Below are 23,935 nucleotides of genomic sequence, written 5' to 3'. Positions count from 1 at the left end.
TATGAATATTTGCAAATAGGGTTTTGCATCAAACCCCTTTGGTGGTTACATGGAAATGGGCATGTAACACAATGCCATGCTTCCTGACGAAAAGTAATGCAAAGCAGCAAAAAAGAGCAACATTGAGTTTTTGGAAAACTATCTAACACAAATCCTGATTTGCGCTGGATAGTAAATCCCTTTTTATAAGAGACTGTGGTCCCTGGGAGAATGAGGAATGTGAATACAATAAATATAGCCCCAATCAGTGCTATATTTGTGCCAGTATCCAGCCAGGTAAAGGCAATTTTTAATATGCAAAAAAACTTCAAATTTAGAACACAAAAATGAGAGTCAATTAACAGTGGGGTACAAGCCTGTATCCATAGACCCACATAGAACAGACAAACAAAGTAAAATACCTCAGGCAATTTGTGGTTGTTTCTGTAAAGTCATACATGAATTGTGAAACAACAGATGCGAGAAAGTAACCTTTACACAATATTTAAATACAAGAATCTATGTGTATAAGGTTGACTATTGTGTCGACTTAATTTCGCATCTACCTATCCTTACCATGCAGATACAGACTTCCTTGCTTCCCCTGTACGTGTTAATAAATGTGCAAATTGCAGACTACCCTAAAATAGCCTAAAATGTATGCAGTCAAAGGTTGGCCTTTTAGGGCACAATTCTTGCCAAAGGAAATAATGCTGGAGTAGACTGGGCCATGCTTTATGCATCTGCCTATGAGTTGAATACTGCCCTTGCACTTGTATGAGACATGAGAAACCGGACGTGAGGGGGGCATCTCCATGACTGATAGACCTACAAGGCCTTCATGGCAACACACGGAGAGAAGGGCCCCTTTGTCAGTGTGTACCATGCACAAGAGAGAGCTGATGTTCGCTTAAGTATGCACACAATTCATAATGGAGCATTCAGCTTTAGACCTGGTAGGTTGCACGTTAAGTATTATGGGACCAACAGTCCATGTTCCCCTGCTCCCTCTGTAAGATGTAGGTCGCAATTTGCAACCAGAATTTTTGCAACCAGTGTGCTATTTTGCAAACCAATCTATATAGTAATGGGTCGGCTCACAAAATGCTGGTTCCTAGTGGGTCGCAATTCGACCTACTTCATGAATATTAGTGAGGTAGGTCGCAAATTGTGAGCCACTAGGAATCGAAGCAATGACAGGGAAGGGGGCTTGCTGAGGTCAGCAGATCACCATGTTTACAATTTCTTACTGTTAAAAAATATGTTTTCATCATTCTCAAGGGGGGATGGATCCCTTAGGAATTTGGCTGCAAAACATTAATACATACCACTGCAAATCAGTATTTGCAGGAGATGCCCTAAAGATGACCCTTACAAATACCGATTGGGACTTTGGTCACAAACACAAATTTTTATTTGGTAACATGGTTGTTAACATCTGCAAATCAGGCCATTTGCAAACAGAATAAGGCTTCGTATTTCTGGCCTTTTGTGCACAATTCCATTGATGAGAATGCTCTGAATTTAGGGAAAAAATGAATAAAAGAAACCATGGACTCAGTATCAAACCCCAATTCTGGAGGATGAATTAAAAAAAAAATACAAAAACTTCAAAGTTTTTTTAAAAAGAGAAAATTTGAAGACTATGAGCCTGATTACAATGCTGGTTGCAGCGACTTCCGGGGTTTGGACCACCACGTTCTTGTCAGAAGCGGTCGGTCTGACTGCTAGATTACAATACATGCATCCTGCAGCTCCGGCTGACTGCTGAAAACCCGCTGCTCTGACAGCCTTTTTCCAATAGTGGTTGGAGAAAAACAGCATCCATAGGGCAGTACAGGGATCTCCGACCACTGTGTGGATTACAATGTGGATTTAAGAAGAGCTGACTGTGGCGGTCCGACCGACTGTTAATTACTTGTATACATAAATATTCAAGGCTAACCGTGCTTTGGAACATCTAATCTCCACCACCTGCTCGGCATTTACTCTTGCATAATATTACACATTTGCTGGATAATATTATACAGGCATACAACTGCGAGGCTACCTTTGTGAATCAAGCCATTAAGTACACAATGACAAGAAGGGTGTCCTTCTGAATGAAATAACTGTTTCACATGCCTCACTGCTCATATTCATCAACATAAAGCTGAACAATTATATCTTATGTTGGAACCTCTAGAAAAAAACAATTACATTTCTATAAATATTTGCCTTTACAGAATATTTAAATATTACAAGAGAGGTCTATGAGCCACTACTGTTGCATATAATGTTCTGGTGCTCAGCAAGCACCAGCACATTCTCTTGGCGACCTCTGCTGACATGGCACTTGTTCACAGTAAGCAACATGTCATGGACAATACTGTATTCTAGGGAGTGAAGGGATGCCATTCAGGAGATAGAATATGTTTTACATGACTGAGGGGGTGGGGAGTGGGGATAGCAGATCAAAGACTATATGTAATTCAAACACAGTCTGAGGGTTCACTAGTTTAGTGTGCTACAGCATGCTCCTAGCCATACCTCCTAGATCTGTATACCGGACCCCCATCCACAGACAGGAGGGGGTTAGAGGTTCATACCAGTGTGAATACATGATAGACTTCCCAAACAGATTTAGACAATTAGGACATGATTTAGACTATAGCAGGCAGCCTGCCATTCACCAAGGTGATGCTGGCCTCCTACACCACCGCAGCCTGACTGCCGCCTGCCAAATTAAGAGCTCACCATACGACCTGCTGATAAATCTATGCCTTCATAACCAGGAATTTTTTTCTGAAAAACAATATTGGCCCCAGACCCTGGGAGCTTCCTTGCATGGTGTGGGAGTCATTCTTGTTTTTTCTGTTCATGACTGCCTAGATGTACTTGATGGGGATAGACAGAAAAATAGAAATCGTACCATCCACCCTGAATAGGGCAAGCAGCCTGATGCCGATACCTTTGACTGCCCCGACTTCATCAGGCCTTTGCAGTAAGTTAATGTACTCCTGACTAAAAATAGAGCAGGTGGAGTGAGGATTTGGCAGGCAGGATACTCCATCCATGTTGTGTCCCCAATGTTCTGAAAGAGGCACTTAGACTTTCTTTCAAAGGTCAAAGATTACCCAGAACACACTCACACAGCATCCAATGAGATCAATACTCGGCATGTTAGACTCAGTACTCTCCTGAAATGCACAAACTAAAAGCGAGTCCACCTGTGCTCTGTACCTAGGGGCCATATTATAGTAATGTAATATGTACAGTAACACCAGCTCCTATATGAAAACCTCAAAGGTTTTGTAATATAGCCCTCCCTGTGCACTATATGCAGTAGCGCTGCTACCGAACAAGTGTGTAGGGGGGTGGTGGGGGAGCGGAGAGGTGAGGGAATAAAATATAAATCAAAAATAAAACACTTACCTGGATGCAGCCAGCTGCCACCTTTCCTCTGTCCTCGCCGTCCTCTTCCTGGATTCTGTGGAAGCAGGAAGCACCCAGGATTCCTTGAGCCAATCACAACGCTGCAATGCAGCTTCGTGGTTGGTCTGAGCACCATGGTTCAGCACTCAGACAGGGAATGGGACCCTGGGCATGATCTCCACCCAGGTTGTAATGCAGCCCGGGTGGAGAACATGCAATTTGCACATGAGGTTTTAGCCAGCCCAAGAGGGCAGGCCAAAATATCATGTGCACTAGGAAGTGCTACCACTCCTCCTCCATCCTCTCAACATATAAACAGCCCAGCCTCACCCTGCCCCCAAACAATTATGCCAGTTTGTTATTATCATTTTATTTTTCTGTTTTTAATTGCTCACTCGGTGAGCAGTGGGCCTTAGCAGTGGAGCCGCCACTGACTATATGAACCCAAACTCTTTTTTTGATTACACTTGCCACATTTGTAACATTGTTGTCGTTTACTGTGATGCGTAACAATGGGAAGTTACTTAATGATCTGTGTTTATCTGTTTCACAAGCTGAAAAGAAATATTTACCAAGTTCATCAACGTGTCACCCACCCTTCCAGCAGTGCATCTCTATGCAGTTTTCAGCCCCTGTAAATGCCTCTTCTCTTTTTAGTGAAAATGTACTTTTAAAATTTGCGGTGGGGTAAGGTGAAGTGAGCAATCATGGTAAATATTTTTTGAGTGGGACTGCAGTGGATGTGTTTTCTCGTTTATTTTTCGTTGGAAATATTAGACTTGTCCATCCAAATAGTCACAAAAATAGTTTTTTTCTGTAAGATAAACAACTTATTAATGATTAAAATACCTAAGGTATTAGTGACAGTCAGGCCATCTTCATACATAATACTGTATGTTTTCTGTTCAGGATTGTATAGTTTCTGGTTCCTTTCCAAGGAAGCATGCCAAGTTCACTGTTCCTTTTCCCTTTAGTCTCCTGCAGACCAGTGTAAAAAGATCCACGCAGGAGATGAAGTGATCCAGGTGAATCATCAGACGGTGGTGAGTACCTCAATTGCCTTACTGTCTGTGCAATACAGAGGGAAGCAAACATACAGTATTCATGTGTCTTTATACTAAGGACCTGATTATGAGTGGGCAGGTTAAATTCCAATCCCTATCCAAAAAGGAGTTTGATAAGGGATCGGAATTCAGACTACACGATAATTACCCCAACCTGGGCTGTTTTTCTTCTAACAAATTATACGAGGTTACATTTATCATTGGGAAATGACCAAGTATAAAAGGCAAAACATGCAGATGTCAGTGGATACGTACCACATCTGCATGTTATCTCTTATTCTACAGCCAAAACTCAATATAGAGGGCATCTACTCAACTCGCCCCATGGCATTGGTGCCTACCCCAATCTGCCACTCTCGTGATCAGGACCTAAGTGAATAAATAGGTGCAATCCAATGCTATATGAAGAACTTTTAAGACAACTGCATGATTTTTCCAATATTCCAATTAATGGGACTATTACCATTTGTTATGAGAGTAGGACTGATCCAGGATTTGCAGAAAACATGTAAAAGACCCCGTGTGTGTTGTACCAATAAAAAGATATAAAACCAGTAAAAAATTAGCTTTAGGGCAGTTCAAATTGTATTCATTATGCAATAACATAAACATTATCTTCAGTGTCTTTCAGAAGCGTTACCTTGGTTGAGCATTTTGATGTTTCTTTTCCTTCTCTTGTGACTATTTGAAGAAATGATCCATAGACCACATTTTAGGACTGGCAATATGAGCGTGACCAGTCAAGGCAGCCTACCTGTGTGAATTGTAAAATCTGTAATAGCTCAGAGAAAATCTAAAATCAGTGAAAAGTTACTTAGAATGGAAAATCCGTATTCCGGCCTTTTTTCCCTCAATATATTTGCCTGTGAGATTCAAGGAAAATTGTTTTTGTTTTTTTGTCACAATTATTTTGAATTCCCAAATCAAATACAATAAACATCCTTTCATTTAATCTCATCTTTAGGTTTTTGTAGGCAGTGGTCTATGGCGTCAACTTTCACAAATGTCAAGAACTCCAATACAGCTATATCTTGAGGAACATCAATGTGTTAAGGAACACAGAACAGGTGCACCCATAATAAAGGCATGTTACTTAAAGTTAGAACATTTTTGTAACTGAATACATAATAATAGAGTAAGTTGCTGAAAGGTTGATAAAGTCCTATTTATAAAAACGTCATTCAAACTGAGAGAAATCTGAAATTCTAATTACTTAAACAAATACACAACTTCTCAAGACAACTCATTATGATGAGAAATAGTGTTAAGATTTTCAATTGTGATGAAAAAAAATCCATGTATAAAACAAGTGGTTAGGAAAAAAGGGTTGGAGAAGATTAGCAAGTATTGGAGCGTTGTATCCAAATAAAGTTAATAGTAATACTGCAGAGTTTACACCCAGGAAATGCCAGGCTAAATACACACTAAAAGATAGACCGTGGACACCCTCTGGTATCTGGAAACAGAGGAGTCAGGCTTATCTAAAGAGGCAATGTGTAAAGTATCTGAGAAACACACCTACGAAGTAACACAACAAATACACCACAAAAAGACTCCAAAAAGATTAAGAAAATAGATCATTATATTCTGAACAAAACAAGACCAAAACAACAAAAATCCAATGTATAGAAGATATTGAATTCATGGAATAAATGCAGAAAAGGGCTTAGAAGAAAGTAGCACTAAAAGGTTACTTTAGATCATGCTTAACCAGGGTAAAGTCAAAGTTTGGGCCGACTGTGATGGAGCGCCAGCTACAGAATCCACAGGGCTCCAATGAAGAAGGCACCTTTTCTGGTCACAAACAAGGAGTTGCGTTGATGTAAAGTCCTGCAGGCACAGGATGCGTCAATCTTCTCCATGCAGTGAAGGCGATAGTTCCAAAGACGGGTGCAAGAGTGAAGGGGCGTCGAGCAATGTGCTGGATTCTGCCACGCAGTCGAGGTGATGCACTGATTTTACTCCCTCAACCGGGTTGATGCACCGTTTCTGCTACACGCAGAAAGGAGATGCGTCAAAATCCATGTTGCAAGCATATGGATCACTTCCAGTGAGCTAGGCAAAGGAGCCGGGATAGAGACTTTGCTATCCTCGGGTCTCAATCAGCAGAAGGCAAGCCAACAAGCCCTTGGAGGTCAGAGAGCAGCTGGCAGCATGGCAACAAACAGATAAGCAGGAATTACAGATCAGCAGTCCAGTTGAGTCCTTTAAGCAGTACAGTAGTTTTTCTGCCAGAGATTAGTTACAAGTCCAGCAGTGTCTGATTTTAGGGGGTCAGAGACTCAGTACTTATACCCAAAAGTGTATTTGATGTGGGGGTGACTTCAAAGCAGCTCTCTGAAGTGCAGTAGTATCCCTTTCAACCTAGTTCTGTCTTCCAGGCTATCCATGGGGAGTAAACAGTCCTATGTTTGGGGACAGGGCAATGCCTATTCAAGTGAAGTGTTAGCCCCTTCCTTCCATCCAGCCAAGACATGGCCATCAGAATGAAGCTGTATATAGATGGGTATTCAGTCACACATATCCTTCCTGTGTTGCTGTCACCCACCCCAGAAGTGTATTGGAAACAGGCCATCAGTCACACAGAGCAGTAAGTGCAGAAAAGTGACTACTTTCTAAAAGTGGCATTTCTCCAACAGTAATGTTAAAACCTACTTCTCCAGTGAGGAGGATTTATCATTACTAGTCCAACGATATGAAACATGAAAAAGCTACTTCTCTCTGATCATGAATTACAGCTCAAAATTTTATGAAGGCATTACAAAATGCTAGCCTATGAGAAGGGTAGCCCTCAGAGTAGTAAAAAACGATTCTAGGTGTTTGTCACTTCCAGGAAATGTAAAGATTTAACACACATTTCCTATCTTTTACGTACATGGCACTCTGCCCTCATGGTTATTTAGGGCCTTCCTTAGAGGTGACATTTGTAATAAAAAGGGGGTTTCTGACTTTGGCAAGTAGTTTTAAATGTCAACTCGAAGTGACAGTATACTACACACACAGGCCCTGTAGTGGCAGGCCTGAGACAGGTTTGAAAGGCTACTTATGTGGGCGGCATAATCAGTACTGCAGGACCACTACTAGCATTTTACTTTCAGGCCTTGGGTGTATGGTATACCACTATACAAGGGGCTTACTAGTCAACCAAATATTCCAATCAGGTATACAACAATGTCATCATGCGTAGGGGAGAATCACATGTACTTTAGCACTGGTTAGCAAAAAAGCAATTTAGCAAAAAGAGAAGGAGGAAGGCAAAAGTTTGGAGTGACCCTAAAGAGAAGGCCATTTTCCAAAATGGGGTTTGGTGCTTTCATTGGTTTTTGATATCAAGAATGTCTCAACAGGAGTCTAAAACGTAGACTTTCTAAAAGATTATATTTATGTCAGTCTTAACTGATTAAATCCTTTAGTGTTCTTATACAGTAATTTTAAAATAATATTTAAATGGTCCTCCTGCCCTTGGTCTAAATGGTGCATTTTGGTTTGGGGACTGCTTCATGGGCCTTCATCAGGTTGATGATCTGTGGGACCATTTTTAGGTTGATCAGGGGGGAATCTGTCTAACTGGTTCAGTAGACACCTTTAGTCCATGGGTGACTTGGGATTAGATTTGCTCTGACTGTTTACTGAGTGTAGATAGCAGAGCATGTTTGGCAGGACAGTACTCCCCGGGCACTGGGGCCTGGGTGCACACACTTTTTGGTCAATCTCTCCACAAACACTGCCAGTCTAGCTTAGTGGTCAGTGTTAGACTGCAATAGGGTCATCTTGGTGACACTGGCTTTTGGTTGAGAGGCAGAGGAGATTTAATACAGCGCTGCTTTCCAGACATTATTTATCTGGGGCTAGATTGCTTTGATTGCTGAATAAATCAAGTGCAGATCCTGAGGCAGTATATCATCTGACTACTGGTCATGGCTGGCCATTATGTGAATAGACATATTTTCAAACTAGTAATTTTGGCCTAAATATGGAGCCATAAAGCCCACAAAAGTGTACTATATGCAGGAAATGTTATAAACTGATTACTCCTTGTTAGAAATGGGATTTCTGGTTGGCTCGGGCATGCGCCTAAGCCAGGCAGAAACCACTCTAGTCAGGACAAGGGAGTTACACATTGAAGATAACCCCTGCTCACCCCCTTGGTAGCTTGGCAGACTATACAGACTTATCCCAGAGGCAATGTGTAAAACGTGTGCAAAACACACTCCCACAGTAGTGACACACTAGGCCCATCACAAAAGAAACTCCACACAAAGTTATTAAAAAAGAACCTTTGTATTATCCATAAAACACATTAGAACATATCACATATATACACTGTGCTACCTGGCACGTGGTATGACTTTACAGGGATTATATACACTACAGGGCCATTGGGCCACTGTCATCACCATCAGAACTCACCATTAGGGAGGACAACTAGTAACTGCTAGCAATAGTGCACTTAGCATAAATACATTAGGCATACATCTTAACTGTATGGCACATGTACCACATATAATGCGTACATCAGGGTCCCATCATTACTGTGCACCTATTGGGAACCTCAGCCCATCATCAGGTGTTTTACCACTTGGTGTCATTGTCCCCAAATCAGGACAGTCTCAAGCGGGGGTCCTGTCTTGGGCTCACCCCACAATGTCCCTTTCCCAAAAGCAAGGACTCTGTCAATTGCCTGCCCAAGCTAAGTTCAGGGACACACTTACGGAGTACATGGATGAGGCACACGCGGTTTAGGGGCAAATACTGGGTGGCCAGAAGTTAAGGAGAAGGGGATAAGTTAGGTAAGGCCCTAGCGCACAAGGTTAGACAACCTCGCTACTCTAATTATATATTGGAACTTGAAGATCTGGAAGGGACAGTCTATCGGGACACAAACAACATACTTAATGCCTTTGCGAGACATTACAATCGACTCTATACTACAAATAGGGCGGATGACTTGGACTTAGATGGCTCTTTGGGTGATGTGGCGTTTGGCTGGTTGAGCGATGTTCAGAGAACTTTTTTGTGGGCTCCGTTTGAGCTGGATGAGGTAAGGGAGGCCATCATGAGTATGCGATCGGGGAAGGCCATGGGTACTGACAGAATTCCTATAGAATTCTATAAAACATATATAGAATTAATGGCCCCCATTCTCCGTGAAGTGTACGATGAATCGCTGGAGGTTGGTAACCTTCCTGCCTCTATGAGGGAAGCTCTTATAATTTCACTGTTAAAGCCGGGGAAACCACCCAAGCACTGCGACTCTCCCTGCTTAATTGCAAGGCCAAAATATTAGCGAAAATGATCGCAACTCGACTGAGTCTGCTGATGGAGAACTTGATCCTCTCTGACCAGTCGGGCTTCGTGCCTGGGAGGGCCACCACCCATAATTTGAGAACACTTTTTGCCATTTTGAAGAATGTCTCACCAGACCTTCACCTAGCTGCGTTTTTTTTAGACGCCACCAAGGCTTTTGACTCTATAGAGTGGGACTACATCTTTGGGTTAATGTTGTGGATGGGCTTTCCACCCCTATTCCTCTTGTGGATCCAATTATTATATTACATGCCGGTCGCCAAGGTACTTATTAATGGGCACACATCGCAGGCGTTCCAGATCACTAGGGTAACTCATCAGGTGTGCCCACTTTCCCCATTTCTTTTCGCTATTGCAAAGGAGCCATTAGCGGCGAAACTGCGACAACACCACAATGATAAGGCCTTGAGGTGCAATATGCGCCAAATACTCATATCTCTCTATGCAGACGACATTACCCTTTACATTCGGGACCCACAGCAAAATCTGAACCCAATCCTCATGGAGTTTATAGTGTTTGGGAAACTGTCAGGGATCCACATTAATTGGGGATTGTTGAATATTTTCCCTCTGACGACTGCAACAGTTGGCTTCCCGCTGGACTATCCCTTGGAGTGGTGTGAACAGGAACTGAGATATCTGGGGATACGAATTACTAGAGACAAAGATGAGCTTATGCGATTGAATTATGGGAAGGCCATGACCCAGATCGCAGAATGCGTCACTCGCTAGATAGCTTTACCCCTCTCCATGGCAGGTCGAACATCCTTAATTAAAATGGTGGTGCTCCCCCAACTGCTTTACCTCTTTTTAAATATTCGGTACCACCCGGGGGCCTTTTCTTTATGACGCTAAAATCGGAGCTGACGCGCCTTGTATGGGAAGGCAAACAACCAAGATTGCAATGGAATGTAATTATTCAACCATTCTCGCAGGGAGGGTTTGGAACACCAAATTTCGAATTATACTATATGTGTGCACAAGCCCATTATGCATGGTTTTAGGTCGAGCAGCCACAGTATATGCCTCAAGTTGCCGCGGAACACTGGCTCGCACACCCCATCCCAAAGGATGGTGTCATATATGAACCTGTTGGAGCTAGAGACAAGGTGCCGACCACCCTCACATGTACGATCGCAGCGTGGCAACGCATAAGGCACATGTTGAATGTCCCCATGTTAAACTCTCCACTATTGCCTCTCACTTACCACCCGAACATGCCACTTCTCCAGGAGACCATTTTTCATGATTTCAAAAAGCAAACCCACTTCCGCACCTGGGGGGACTTATATCATAACGGCCAATTCTATACTATTGAGCATATGTTTCGGGGCACACAACAAACCCCACTTGATGTTCTTCTGTTCATCTGGCTTAGACAAGGGATACGATCTATTACACCGGATTTCCCAACTGAATCGCAAACACTAGCACCATTGCAGCTGATGCTAAAGACTACCACAGCTAAAAGCCTAGTCTATCTGATATATAGAGCAGTACATAGTAGCATGGTTTTCTTCAACGTTTTTTATTTTGCTTTGGGACTTTATTCACGCTCCTAATCAATCTCTGATTTTCACTTGTCACATCGTAGGGCAGTCACCCTTTTCTATGGGCGAACCGCGTTGGCTGTTGCCTGACCCTGTGCATACTGAATACATCTGACTAATAAAAAGAAAACTTTCAACACAGGAACCATCTCATCGACTTATATATGTACACTTGATTTGTCTTTTTTTATGTTGCCTCTCATCCACAAACTGTTGTATTTATTTCATGATCTACCAGCAGCAGATCATTTGAGGTGGGCAATATAGACTAATAAGACTGTGACTAAATCTGGTAGTGCGGTTTGCTAGAACCCAGCTGCTTGTTCTATTCAAATACTATATAAAATCCCACTCCATTTATAAAAACAGAGAATAATTTAATAAAAACAATGAAACCAAAACATCAAAGATCTAATAAGGGGAATGGAGATTTGAATTTTAAAAGAGTTCAATGAAAATAGCACCAAAAGTCATTAAATGTCAACCAGTCCTCTGGTTGCTCTTGACCGGTACCCAGACCCGATTTAATGCCAATAGTGATGGGGAGTGGGTCGGATGCAGTGACTAGATTGGACCCAGTCAGACGTTCTATCTTTGGATTCAGTTTCTGAGAGGGAATTCAAAAATCCTCAGGTGGGGAAGGCAGTAGACTGAGGCCAAGGAGGGCTGACCAAGGCAAGCCAGACATCAAAAGAGGTCCCAGTGGGGCTGTTGACTTTTGGTGGAGAGAAATTCAAACTTTGTGCCCAAGGAAGGTTCCTCAACATCTAAACAATTTTGGCGCCTTCACTCTCTGGAGATTGATACATTTGGACTTAGTCACATTCTATGGAGCTTGGACTCCTACAGTGGGGCAATATTACGAGCTGTCACTGAACAGGGCTCTACATACCCTTTCTGCGACATCCACATGAAATGGATTTGCTGCTGCGGAAAAACACAGAGAGCAAGCAAGCTGAATCTCTGGGTCAAAGGCAATGACCCCTATTTGATCAACTTGGCAGGCTTATCCCAGTCCTCCAACGGTCTTGAGAGCCAAAAGGTTTCTACGTCCCAGGTTTTTCGGGATGTTCGGAGGAGTCCCAGATATCAGTGGGAGCATACCCAGTCTTTCAGGTATCCTCACAGGACTCAACAGGAGGTGCAGTCTATCCTTTGTCTTTCGCAGGTCTAGTAGTGTTCTGAAGAGGGTGCCCAGGGGTGCCACATTTATGCCTTCTATTAGCCTGACTGATGGGGTGGGAACTGCTGGTTTCTCCATACCAATAGGGGAAAGATTCCCAAGAGTAATCCAACCAATTTTCTCAGCACTTCCTGTGTTCCCCACTGCAAACAATCCCTAAGCGTCCCTTCCTACCCAATGCAAGATGGTGAAACCCTTCTTCTCTTGGGCAGAGCCTCTATGCCCACCCAAGAGGCGTGGCCGGGGGGAAATAAGCAACTCCTACACTGTGGTCACTGTAAGTCAGTTCTGAAAGGATCTGCTCTCCATATGGGGTTTGTGCCTCCCTGACTGGGATAACAAAAAAGGGTCCTACCCAGATGTCAGCTAACATTTGCCTGTGACAGAGTAGGACCTTACATTAATCAAGTATCTCAGCACAGCCCTGATTGTCATCCTGATAGAGGAACCAACACACCTCCCCACAAGTTTTTTTCCCTACTCTGCATGACATTCCCACACCTCATCAAGGGGGCTATTCAGGTGCTAGCTGTAGCTCATGCAAATGGCATCCAGAGGCCTTAGTCAAGAAAAGGTAACTTTCTAAACGCACCTTTTCTTAATAGCAAAATACAATTTGATGATACCATCAAATTGGACTTGCAGTTTCTATTGAAAGGAGTCTTTGAATTATATTTCAATTTATTTCCTAGCTGAAATTAGCATTATTAAATGTAATAATGTAATTCAGTGCTTTCATATGGAACAGCAAGCCTTGCTACTGTGAAAACAGCTTTTCAGTCTTTTTCCCCGTAAATGTGTGTGACATTGAATTTCAACATGTCCTACTTTAAATTCCATGCACCCTGCCTTAGGGCTTATAAAGTTTACATAGGGTTGACCTATTATTATTTAAACGATTAGGATTAGATTAAGAAGCTAATTTAGCGCAACAGCTACCCACTCGGGGTTTTCCAGTCCTTTAACAGCAGGCAAGAATGATTCCAGCCCAGGTAGCTTAGAACAGCCATGTCTTTAATTGTCAGCGAAGGGTAGAATCTCAGATGATCCGATAAGGCGTTCAATAGTTTTGAGCCGAGGTATGCAAAGGTGCAACCTCCCATGCAGGATCTTTTAATCCTCGTAACGGTGCACAGAGAAATGTTGCTAGTGTGCAAAAATGCACAGGCTGATACGATTTTATCAAGCCAAATATATGATGAGGGGCAACTTCAGCCCTTGCTTTGAAGACATAACAAGGAGCCTTAAACTGGATATGTTTCTCCACCTTTATCCAGTGTAGCTCACTAAGGAGAGGAAAGGCTGAGGCAAGTTTTGGCAGTCTGAAAGGTTTTAATCTGTCTAAAGGATTTATTTCGACAGGTCGGATTACAAACTGCCAGAGCCGGGCTACAATGGTAGGTGTGCAGGCATGTGTGCACTATCACTTTAGTAGGTGGCACAATGGGCACTGCAGTCACTAGTGAAATGTATCAATATGCCTATTAAGAGTAAACACAATTTCTACATGTTTTTAGGCATCAAGCTACATGCATTGGGTCTTAATTAGCAGAATCCTGGTGCACAGAGTAATAAAACCAGTAGCATCAGTCAAAAAAAGAATGGGGTGGATCATGGAAAAATATACAATTTCCTACTGTCTAATATTGACTGCTAGGGATATGGGACCTGGAGGATAGCCTGGCCTCCATGAGACCAATAATTAAAAAGTTGAAGTTGGATTGAAACATTTACTAAACTCCGACATCCTACACACCTTTCTTGCTTTTTCTAAAAAATGAGGGCTTTTGTGAAACTGTGATATATCTGCAAGATAATATAGCAAGGTATCAGAACTTGTTTGCAGATCACTGGGAAAGCAGGGTTACTGTGCTAATTTAGGGACTTCTACCATTGCTGTCCCGGGGCCTGACCTACTGTGATCCTGCAAATAGAACACCAAGTACACACCTTCAACACTTGACCATCAGTGATAGCAAGACAAACATTCTCAAGCTTATCATGTGGAAGTATGGGGCAGAAACTCTGAATTCAACAGTTATGCATCAGACATAATAATCACTGCTAAGTTTGTGTTCTTCAAATACCTGCACATAAATAAATATACACATACATGTGGTTGTCAAATGAATGATTTCAAGTGTCAGCCTAAACGCAGATGTAACAATGCAATACCCCACTTCCTCGTTCTTCAAAAACCTGACAAACGCTGCCATGATATTCCTTGGTGGGGCATATGGGCAAGCTTTTGAAAACTAATTCTATAATGTTTCTTAACTATGGCCAACCTTTTGTTTTGCTTGAATTAATGTTTATAAGACCATAAAATAGATTTCTTGAAATCAGTGCAAAAATCTCTTATTTCCTGAAATGCAACGTAATGGACATATAGAGCATGATAATAAGTGGCATGGTCTCTAGGTGGTGATAAATAGAACTCTTTTTTTAATGCCAATGAACTGAAGAGATTGAGCAAAACCATCAAGAGTGATGTCTGCAACTTTCAGCTTACACAGATACTTCTGGGGACTATTCATTCAGTCACTGACGTATCACAACTATATTCGAAACAATCCACTCTGCAACTTTATCTGTGGTTGGCTGGTTGCTTGTTGTTTACCCACTTTCCGTAACTCACCCACACACTTTACCATATGTTCTACACGTTTTGTTATAACTATAAACTTTTCTAGTGGTGGTTCATCCTTTAACCATAGTTCCTCTCTTATTTTATCATTAGCACATTTCGACACAAACTGGTCTCTTAGCATGTCTTCCATTAGAGTCCCTAACTTACAGTTAGCTGTCAACTTGCTTAAACTCATAACAAAAACCTCAGCTGACTCATCCTTCCCATGTTCTCTAAACCCAAAATAATAGCGTTCCATAATGGTGCTCACTTTCTGTAAAAAATGTTGATCAAGCTTTAAGATATATATTTTATACTCATTTAAACCCCTCTGAACAGCAGCACTTACCTCAGGAAGATTTTCCCAAAATTCCTGACCTTCACTACCCAAACTATGAAGCAATAAAGCATGTTTAAACTCTGCACTAAGATTAGTGCATCAACCCCTAGCATAGTATTCAAAAATGTTCTTCCACTTCTGCCATTTAACTGTTGGTTCCCTTAGACTTGTAAAAAACAAATGGAGGGGGTGTGGCATCTGCAACACAAATTGTGATAATATTCCACCCACTCATAAATTATTAGTAAATTAACTATACTTTTTTTTTTACAGTAACTGAAACTTCTTATCTGGGTACTCAAAAGAATAAAATTTTAAACCATTTACCTTTGCCTAAACATTCTGCAACAACTTTCCGGGGAAAAAACAATTTAAATCAAGCAGAAGGTCAAAATAGAAAATAAATAAATAAATATTAGGCTAAAACAAATGTAAGGTGTGCTTGTCACTGCAATCCAGACAAACAAAGAGGTGTGTTTGCCACTAAAGTACTCCAGCTTAAACAATGACAAGCAATTTCTTTCTGGTGTGCTTGTCACCGTTTCCAAGGCACTCCACGAAGCGCGTTCCACATTGCCAAACATCTGGAAAAGTGCCTCCTTCCCACAGGCAACAGATATTCTTCACAGCACTGTAAAAATACCACAAGAGCCCAGCTTCAATGTACGCCAGTACATTTTCTAGTGACACACTCTTGTAGGCACAATGCAACACCGGGACAAGGAGAAACTCATGTTGAGGTTGAGGAGGGCAGCGGATACTGCAATTGTCACCAAATATGGTGAAGTAACTAGTCCACACATAAGGTTGGTTCTTCAAGTGCTGGTAGGCCGTTTTTTTCACCTCATCCAGCAGATGTCTTCAACCAACTACCATTCGCCTTGAATCACCACATTCCATGTTGCTGAAATAATCTGATGTTGAATTTAACTACATCACACATACATGGATTTTTTTATTTACACTTCCCCTCCATTTTATTCATGGGACTGATACACTCATATTGTCAGCGTAGTCACCATCCTGTAGGGTGCAGTCCTCTTTGATTATAACTCATTAACGTGCCATGTTACAGACTAAGGAAGTGTGGGTGAGCTGTCGGCTCAGATTTTTGATTCTGCCCTTCACTTGGACTCCAGCTGGACAAATATACCAAAGAGTACCTATTTCAAGGTTTATCTCCTTAAAGGGGCCTGGTACTCCCTCCTCAAGTTCATTCTTGCTGCATTTAGTTTAATTTTCTTTGCATATCATTGTGTTACAATTTGGTATTTCTGTCAGGAAAAGTAAGTATGATTTCCCTAAGGATGAGTTAATAAGGTATTCCTCAGACCATTCAGCCAACTGGCTGGGAAATGATAGCTTTTGACGTTGTTTCTTGCTCATTAGGGCTGGTGAAGGTGGGGCCTGTGATCAGTGACCACTGTCCAACCTGCATTTACATAGATTTCTGGATGGAGCAATATCCATACTCCGTCAGCTGGTGGGTCCAGAGAAAGTTCTTGACTGTAGGTATGCTCAAGGATTTTCCATCATTCTAATCCTCTCTGAAATTTACATTAAATGGATTATCCCATAACCAACATTTGTTACTGTCTCATGAACTCCAGCAACCTTTGTCTCTCCAAATGATCATGGTTTACAGTCTTAACCATGGAAAGGCCTCCAATCACGCACCTTCTGCAACAATACCTGATTGTATTCATAAGGGGGATGAAATTTACAACATTAAAAACATATGAACAACCTTAAAGTCAGCTTGCAACTTTTTATTTAGATGTTATGTGAAATAACAACTGAGAATACACAACATATACAACTAGAATGGGACAACAATTCTAAAATTAACATCATTCATCCGATCAAAACAATTTGTTTTACAGATTTCGTTTTTAAACAAGACCTTCTTCTATGGCAGCGCTTTCAAACTCTAATTTCAACAACTATTTTAATGTTCGCTATGTAAAACTACTTCTTTAACAGTGGTTTTGAAAACTCTTTCATTTGTGCCAAGTTCTTTGTAAACCGATGAAGAAGTTCACCAGTTCATGCAGAGATCTTTTAATGCAACTGCAGCCCGAGAAGCCCTTGAGATTGATCAGGGCATAGATTTTCAACAATAATCTCAATTGAAAAAGCAACAAATGGTGCTTCAGTGCCATACTTGCTACTTAGCACAGTTAATATGCACGTCCAATTTTTTAATCAACAAGGAAAGTCAATGATTTTTAACTTCATATACATCTAAATCTGAATTAAACAGCAATCGAGTTTTTTCTCTGTCGAAAATTTTTCTTGAACACTATTTGTAGATTTGTTAATGCCCTTTGTGTCTCAAAAGGCTCCTCATATGAAGTGCATAAATCTTTTACCCTTTGTCTTAGTTGTCTGGTTGCAAGTAATTGATTAATTAGTACACAGGTCCTTAGAGCACTCGATTCAATTCGATTTAGACTTTATTCGGCATATTTAAACAGCCATAAAAGAGGATACATTAATAAAAGAAGAACAATTGCTAGCAATTAAACCAATAATAACAAGTACGAACAATTAAAACCTATACCAAGAATCCAAAACAGAACTTCCTCTTTATTCGCAGAATACAGTTAAAAAACGTCAAATCGATGAATAAAGGTACAGTCCTTCATTATTTGAAAAGTAATACCTTTTCGTGCATTAATTGGTGTCAAAATAAAGAGTGCAATGTTAAAACAGACCCGATATCAAAAAGTTCATGGCGTCAATATGTGGTCTGCTATTTTGTGCTACCAATAGGGGTTTTAAATAATAGCGACTAAATTTCGAATATTAGTCACAAAATAACATAAAGTGGATTGTGCTTTGTTTATTCAGCCCATCACAGGGACAAGGGATCGTATCTAGGGGCACAATTTCACTACCGGATGATGGACGGACCCAAATCTAAATCTAGTTAACCTTAGAGCACTCATTAGCCACTGACTGGACGTTGAAAGGGATTAAGGACCTGATTAAATGTATATTCGGAACTCCTGTATTCTGATCCGTGAAGCATCATCCCAAATCTAGGCAATTACTTCAACTTCAAGTGCTTGCAGTAATCCAAGGTCCTTTCTTAATGCTTTGCCCTCCATACCATCTAATCAACGACGTTTCTCAAGTAGGAGGCCAGGAGTACCATTATAACAGTAGGAATTATTTTAGCAGTGTAGGCATGCAGTGCAAGCTACAATGGTGCAGCCTCCGTACAGATGATTAAATCCACATAGCTCCAAAAGTATGGTATGCTTTCTGTTGACTACACTGTGTACTATTTATTTGCCAATAACATACAAACTCATCCTCTAATCAAAATGCATCAATTCAATCTTGCTAGTATTCATAATTATTATCTTAGATTTACAATAATAAATCTGTTTCTGTAAGCCTGCAGCAATTGTTGATAAGAAAGGCAATCAAAAGACTAAGACATCTCCAGGGGATCCTCATTTTATCAGTTTTCTTTCAACATGCCTCAGGCCCCAGGTTAAAAGCTGGTTTAAAATCCACTTCTATGCTCTTGCACTTCTATACCGGCTGATTTGTGTGCTATGTAATCATGTGCAAAGATGTGATGAAGCATGGACTCGCGGGGCCTAACCCCAGCTTGTTCATATGGGATTAAATCATTATCTGTCACTTGTTTTTCCACCAATTTAGGTAACAGGCCAACAAATATTTTAGATGAAATGTATGTTAAGGGAATTAACCAGTATGCTGTTGGATCTTCTTGAAAATAGGTTTTATCAGGGTGCCCGACCAGCTAATCGGAAGTTGCCCTGTATTCCAAACTATCTTAAAATATGTCTGAATATTTTACAGGTACTACACACTTTATTGCCTCAGGGTTCTGAAACATTAAGATGGCATGCATTATGACTGTAGGTACAATCAATAGAGTTCGACTGGGGACTGGGTACAGAGGGATACAATATGCGGAGAAGCAAAAAAAGATTAAAATGACAACAGATTCATATGGAATGGTTGTAGAGGACACGGTCTAGTCACAGTTGCGGCTCCTCCGTTAAGGCGGAGGATCATCACCCCTCCCTCCCCGCCCCCCATGCGAGCAGAGCAGGTACACCCAGAATAATATAATGGTCATTACCATTTTATTATTCTGTTTGCTGCCAGCCACGCTAGTACAAGGGTGATGACGGGGGCAGGGCAGAGAGATTCCTGCGTACCAAGGATGACTGCCCAGTGCGCATGATAGATTGGCTGTCTATCTGTCTTGCGCACTGCAAATCCTACAATCCCAGTGCTGTAAAAGAGCCCAGGAATTGCAGGCATAGGCCCCCAGCCTCAAAATGAGAGCTGGGTTAGCCTGATCCAACCAATCATTTCAGCAGCTCCAGGATCAGTTGGATTCAGAAGCAGGAAGTAAATCACCTTCCTTCCTGCTCGTCGTCCGAAGTGGCAACATATTGGTGAATTTACTGCAAGCTGCGCCCCATAGATTTTATAGTTGCTATCCACCCGTTTCTAGTCAGAATAATGACAAAGCTGTGCAGCCATGATTACACTGGCCATGTGCACCAATATATGTAAACAACAGGGGGTATTGAACCAGCATATTCAGGTAAAATATATAATAGGGCAAAAATACTGAGTCTTAAATATTTAGAACCGCAATATTTTAAAGATAAGCATATATTGGAAAGTATAAGTATACTATACCTTCACATATTTACCTGGACAATATATATATCTTCAAGTATGTAAATATGGAGTTAAGAACAGTAAATGTATACTTACCTATATGCAGTTACCGTTATAAAATGCTGATTCTCAATATTTAGGCCTCGATATTTTGGCCCCACAATGGTTTTTACTCTATAATACAGTCCAACAGGAGAGGTGCAAGAAGGCACAACATGCAACACTGGTCAATCAAATTAGAAGTAATAAATAGAAGGTGGACAAAAATGTGTCAAGATTACAAGAGATGGAACTTGAGACACGATCTGAAATGCATCGGTGATTTGCCATGGCACATTAGTTGGGCAGGATGTTACTTATGTGGTTGGACAGTCACCAAGAAACACCTGCCCTTTCTGAGTTTGTAGCATATGTTGGTGTTGACAAGGATATGCTCTTTATTCTAGCACATTCTGTATGTTCGGTATATTAAACTATTTGTTTGTGCAGTTGCTTGGGCGCTACACTGTCAGTACATTCATACATGAGGCAGAGAGTTTTGAAAGTGATTCTGGCCTTTACTGGGAGCCAAAAAAGACTTCTTACATATACTGTAACATTTTTGCTTTTATTTCTATCAGTTGTTATGCAACCCCGCTGAGTTGTGCAGTTTATTGTTTTATAGGCTGGTAGTTTGTGGTTCCTGGCGATCACAACACCATGGAGTTGTAATGCATGGATTATGAACAGGAGAAAGTTTATTTGGAATTAGATTTGGTGAAATGACAACTCACACTTTTAAGCTCAGTCAGAGTTACACATCTCCATCACTTCCAGGTTTTGGGCTTTTCTTATCCTATGAAAGTACTTCAATTGCAGGAACTTTTAAAGACAGCATCTTGTTTCACACCAGTAACACAATGGTTGTGGGACCCACAATGGCCCTACACAATAATCTGCATCTCAAGAGCATGCCCAGAAGTTGGGTGGATAGGGAAATTGTAGGTGGCAATTTTTCCAAGAGACAAGATACAACATAGCATTTCAAAATACAGTTAATAATGAACTGACTCAAAATGTGAATACTAGAGTATACTTGATGAAAAGCATGAAGGTGTATTACAAAATTCAAAAAGGTACAATATAGTTTTAGTAAAGTCTCATTTAAATGCAGAAAGTCATTGCTATGAAAGCTCTCAGTAATAGGAACAAATACAGAATATTAGGCAAAATCAGAAATAGACTAAGTCGCAAATGTGGAGCAAAGTAAAGAAATAGGGCAGTATCCCTAGTAGTAAAGGAAAACCCTCATAAGAGTTTTAGCTCACCCCAAAATCAAGGGTTATATACCCAATGTCTTCATAGATAAGTATTAGGACTGCAAAGTTGTTGTGGTTTAAGCAAAGAATTTCATTTTCCACAAATCAAATCACTGATTTTTATAACATCACATAATCTTGCCACCTTAGCACTAACACACTACATGAATTGTTGATTCCGGCACTCTGACCTAAAGTCATCCGGAGATGTCAGAAAAACTAGTCACGTAAACAACAGTGAACCATTGTGAATTAATGAAATACTACATGCAAGCAGAATGTCCTTGAAAAAGTGGTACAGAAGGCTAGAGGGCCTTTTCTCGAGAATAGTGCCATTCACAAATAAATACATAATGCTTGGCTACATGCAGCAGAAAATAAACAGATAATAAACATGATACTGTGGCATTCATTTTGGACAAAATGGCATTGAAATGTAAATGAGGCATAGGAAGCATAAGCCTGAAAAAATATTCTCTAAACATGTTGTAGCAAATTTGTTTCAACTGCATTAGCTCCATGTCAGTACACACATGTGAATGCAAGTGTAGCTTAATTTCTCAACACACCGTTAATAATGCACATTTTGATTTGGCCGCATAAATGCGCCATCAGTTGTTGCATTCAAAACCGGTGATCAGTTCAGAAAAACTTACGTTCCCAACATTGCATCATTTGCAGAGCTGAAAACGCTGTAGTAACAATTCACAAAGTAGACCATACATTTTTGCCATGAATAGAAGGTCACCTTTCTTGTTTCTCAAACTTTGAGCAGAAATAAAACAACTTCACAAGGCGCGAGTGCTTCTGAAGGGCAACGAAAGGCATGCACCTCCATCTCAATTCTCCAGACCATGCAGAGAATGATGAATTCTCCTGCTCAATCTACTACAAATGTTCTACAGCAATGAGCTTCTCAACCGCAATCTATGGAGACAACTATGTGACAGCAGAAGAAGCCTTCAGCGTGAAGTAGTTGTGCTAGTGTACATGGAGCACACCCCTCAGTTGATTTCGGGTACTTGAGGAATAATTCATCTTATTTGTCAAGGATGTAAAGGTCGCCACGGCAAATTCAGCAACATTTCGAATTTTCAAACTCACCATTTTAACAGATGGCTTTAATGTGTTCCATTGTACGACCTAAACCAATATTGAGAGCCTGGTTTATTAGATGCCAGCAGCAGGCTTTGTATGACTTGGGGCAGTGGTGAAAAAGTCACCTAATGCATCCTTTCAAGAGAAAATGGGATCATCTCAAGATATACTCTTAGATATGAGATAAAATAAGCTGATGTTTTGCAACTCACTGGGATTGTAATGACGTATTTCAAACCATACATTCTATTGGGAACAGCTAAAAATACAGAATGATTAGGTTACATCATAGGAAAGAATTCACAGAGTGAAAGTAAGTCAGACGCGGTTGCCCACTCTTGGTAAGGGCTACACCTCAAACCTCATTTAATGGTGTTGAAATGAGCTGAGCCCCACATTGTGGAAGATTTGCACCATAGCCTAAACCGGTAAAGATAGAAGTGTAACTACGCTAGTGCGAAAGTAAGACGGGAGTAAACAGAAGTAAAGTTAGATGCAAGGGAATGATTTGATCACTTACTAGTAACATCATGATTACAATTCTTTGTTCTCATACAGGTCTCTACATCATGAGGTGTGCACACACTGTAGAGACAAGCAATCTGCTGCATTTCTTAAAAAGGATTACAATCTTCTATGTTCAGGTCTTCCTAGAAAAGACCTCTTCTAATCTGAAACCGCTGGAGTCGACTAGCAAAGTAGCCCAGCAGAGTGCATTCAACATCAAGTACTTAATATAAAAGGTCATAAGGACTGGGAAAAAGAAGACTAATCAAAGGTAAGAGATTACCTATAAGTAATCAAAGCATTGCCTTTTGAATTCGTCCTCGTCAGAGTCTTTACATCATGAAGATCTACCAAATCAGACACTGCGCTCCTTGATTACCCAACAAAGCATGCAACCAGAAAAGGCAAAATGCAGTTACCAAAGTTGAAGGACCAAAGGCAGTACAAAGTGCCAGTGCTAAAGTAAGCTAACAAGGACAGGATGCTTATCAGCATAATACACAATGTGATCTCCCAAAGTGGAAGCCGGAAAGGACCAACCTCCATGAGTCACACAGAGACCTAAGGAAGGCAGAGCAAGTAGCCAGCTATGGAACCCTTTATGTAGAGTTGGCAACATAGGGGAGAAAGAAAGTTAGAGACAACAAGAATGGAGCAGCACAAAGACCGAGGGTCCCATTGATGAAAAATTCAAACCACAAAACATTCATAAAGGCAACACAGTGGAGCGTCCACCACCAACTCTACCATGGGGGCAGGATTCAGAGAGAGTTGAGGACAGAAAAGTCAAATAAGAAGGCTGTGAACCAATTCGAGACAATCCCTTGCAACGTTAGGTTGTATTGGGTCATTAAAAGCTGTTAAATTATTTTGAAGACAATGTTAC

General features: G+C 41.0%; 1 protein-coding gene across 1 annotated transcript in view; it reads left to right on the top strand.

Annotated features, from left to right (window-relative positions):
• LOC144828230 (connector enhancer of kinase suppressor of ras 2-like) overlaps window positions 1–23,935 on the top strand; it is a 2,060,726-nt gene that overhangs the window by 947,002 nt on the left and 1,089,789 nt on the right. The window contains exon 8 of the mRNA XM_078686315.1: window positions 4,368–4,436. Within this exon, the coding sequence (XP_078542441.1) occupies window positions 4,368–4,436 (69 nt within the window). The remainder of the gene's footprint in view (window positions 1–4,367; window positions 4,437–23,935) is intronic.

This window comes from Lissotriton helveticus, chromosome 4_1 (genome assembly GCF_964261635.1).
Source record: "Lissotriton helveticus chromosome 4_1, aLisHel1.1, whole genome shotgun sequence".
Classification (NCBI taxonomy): domain Eukaryota; kingdom Metazoa; phylum Chordata; class Amphibia; order Caudata; family Salamandridae; genus Lissotriton; species Lissotriton helveticus.
Note: the sequence above shows the minus strand (reverse complement) of the source record. Positions and strands in the feature narration are given on the sequence as shown.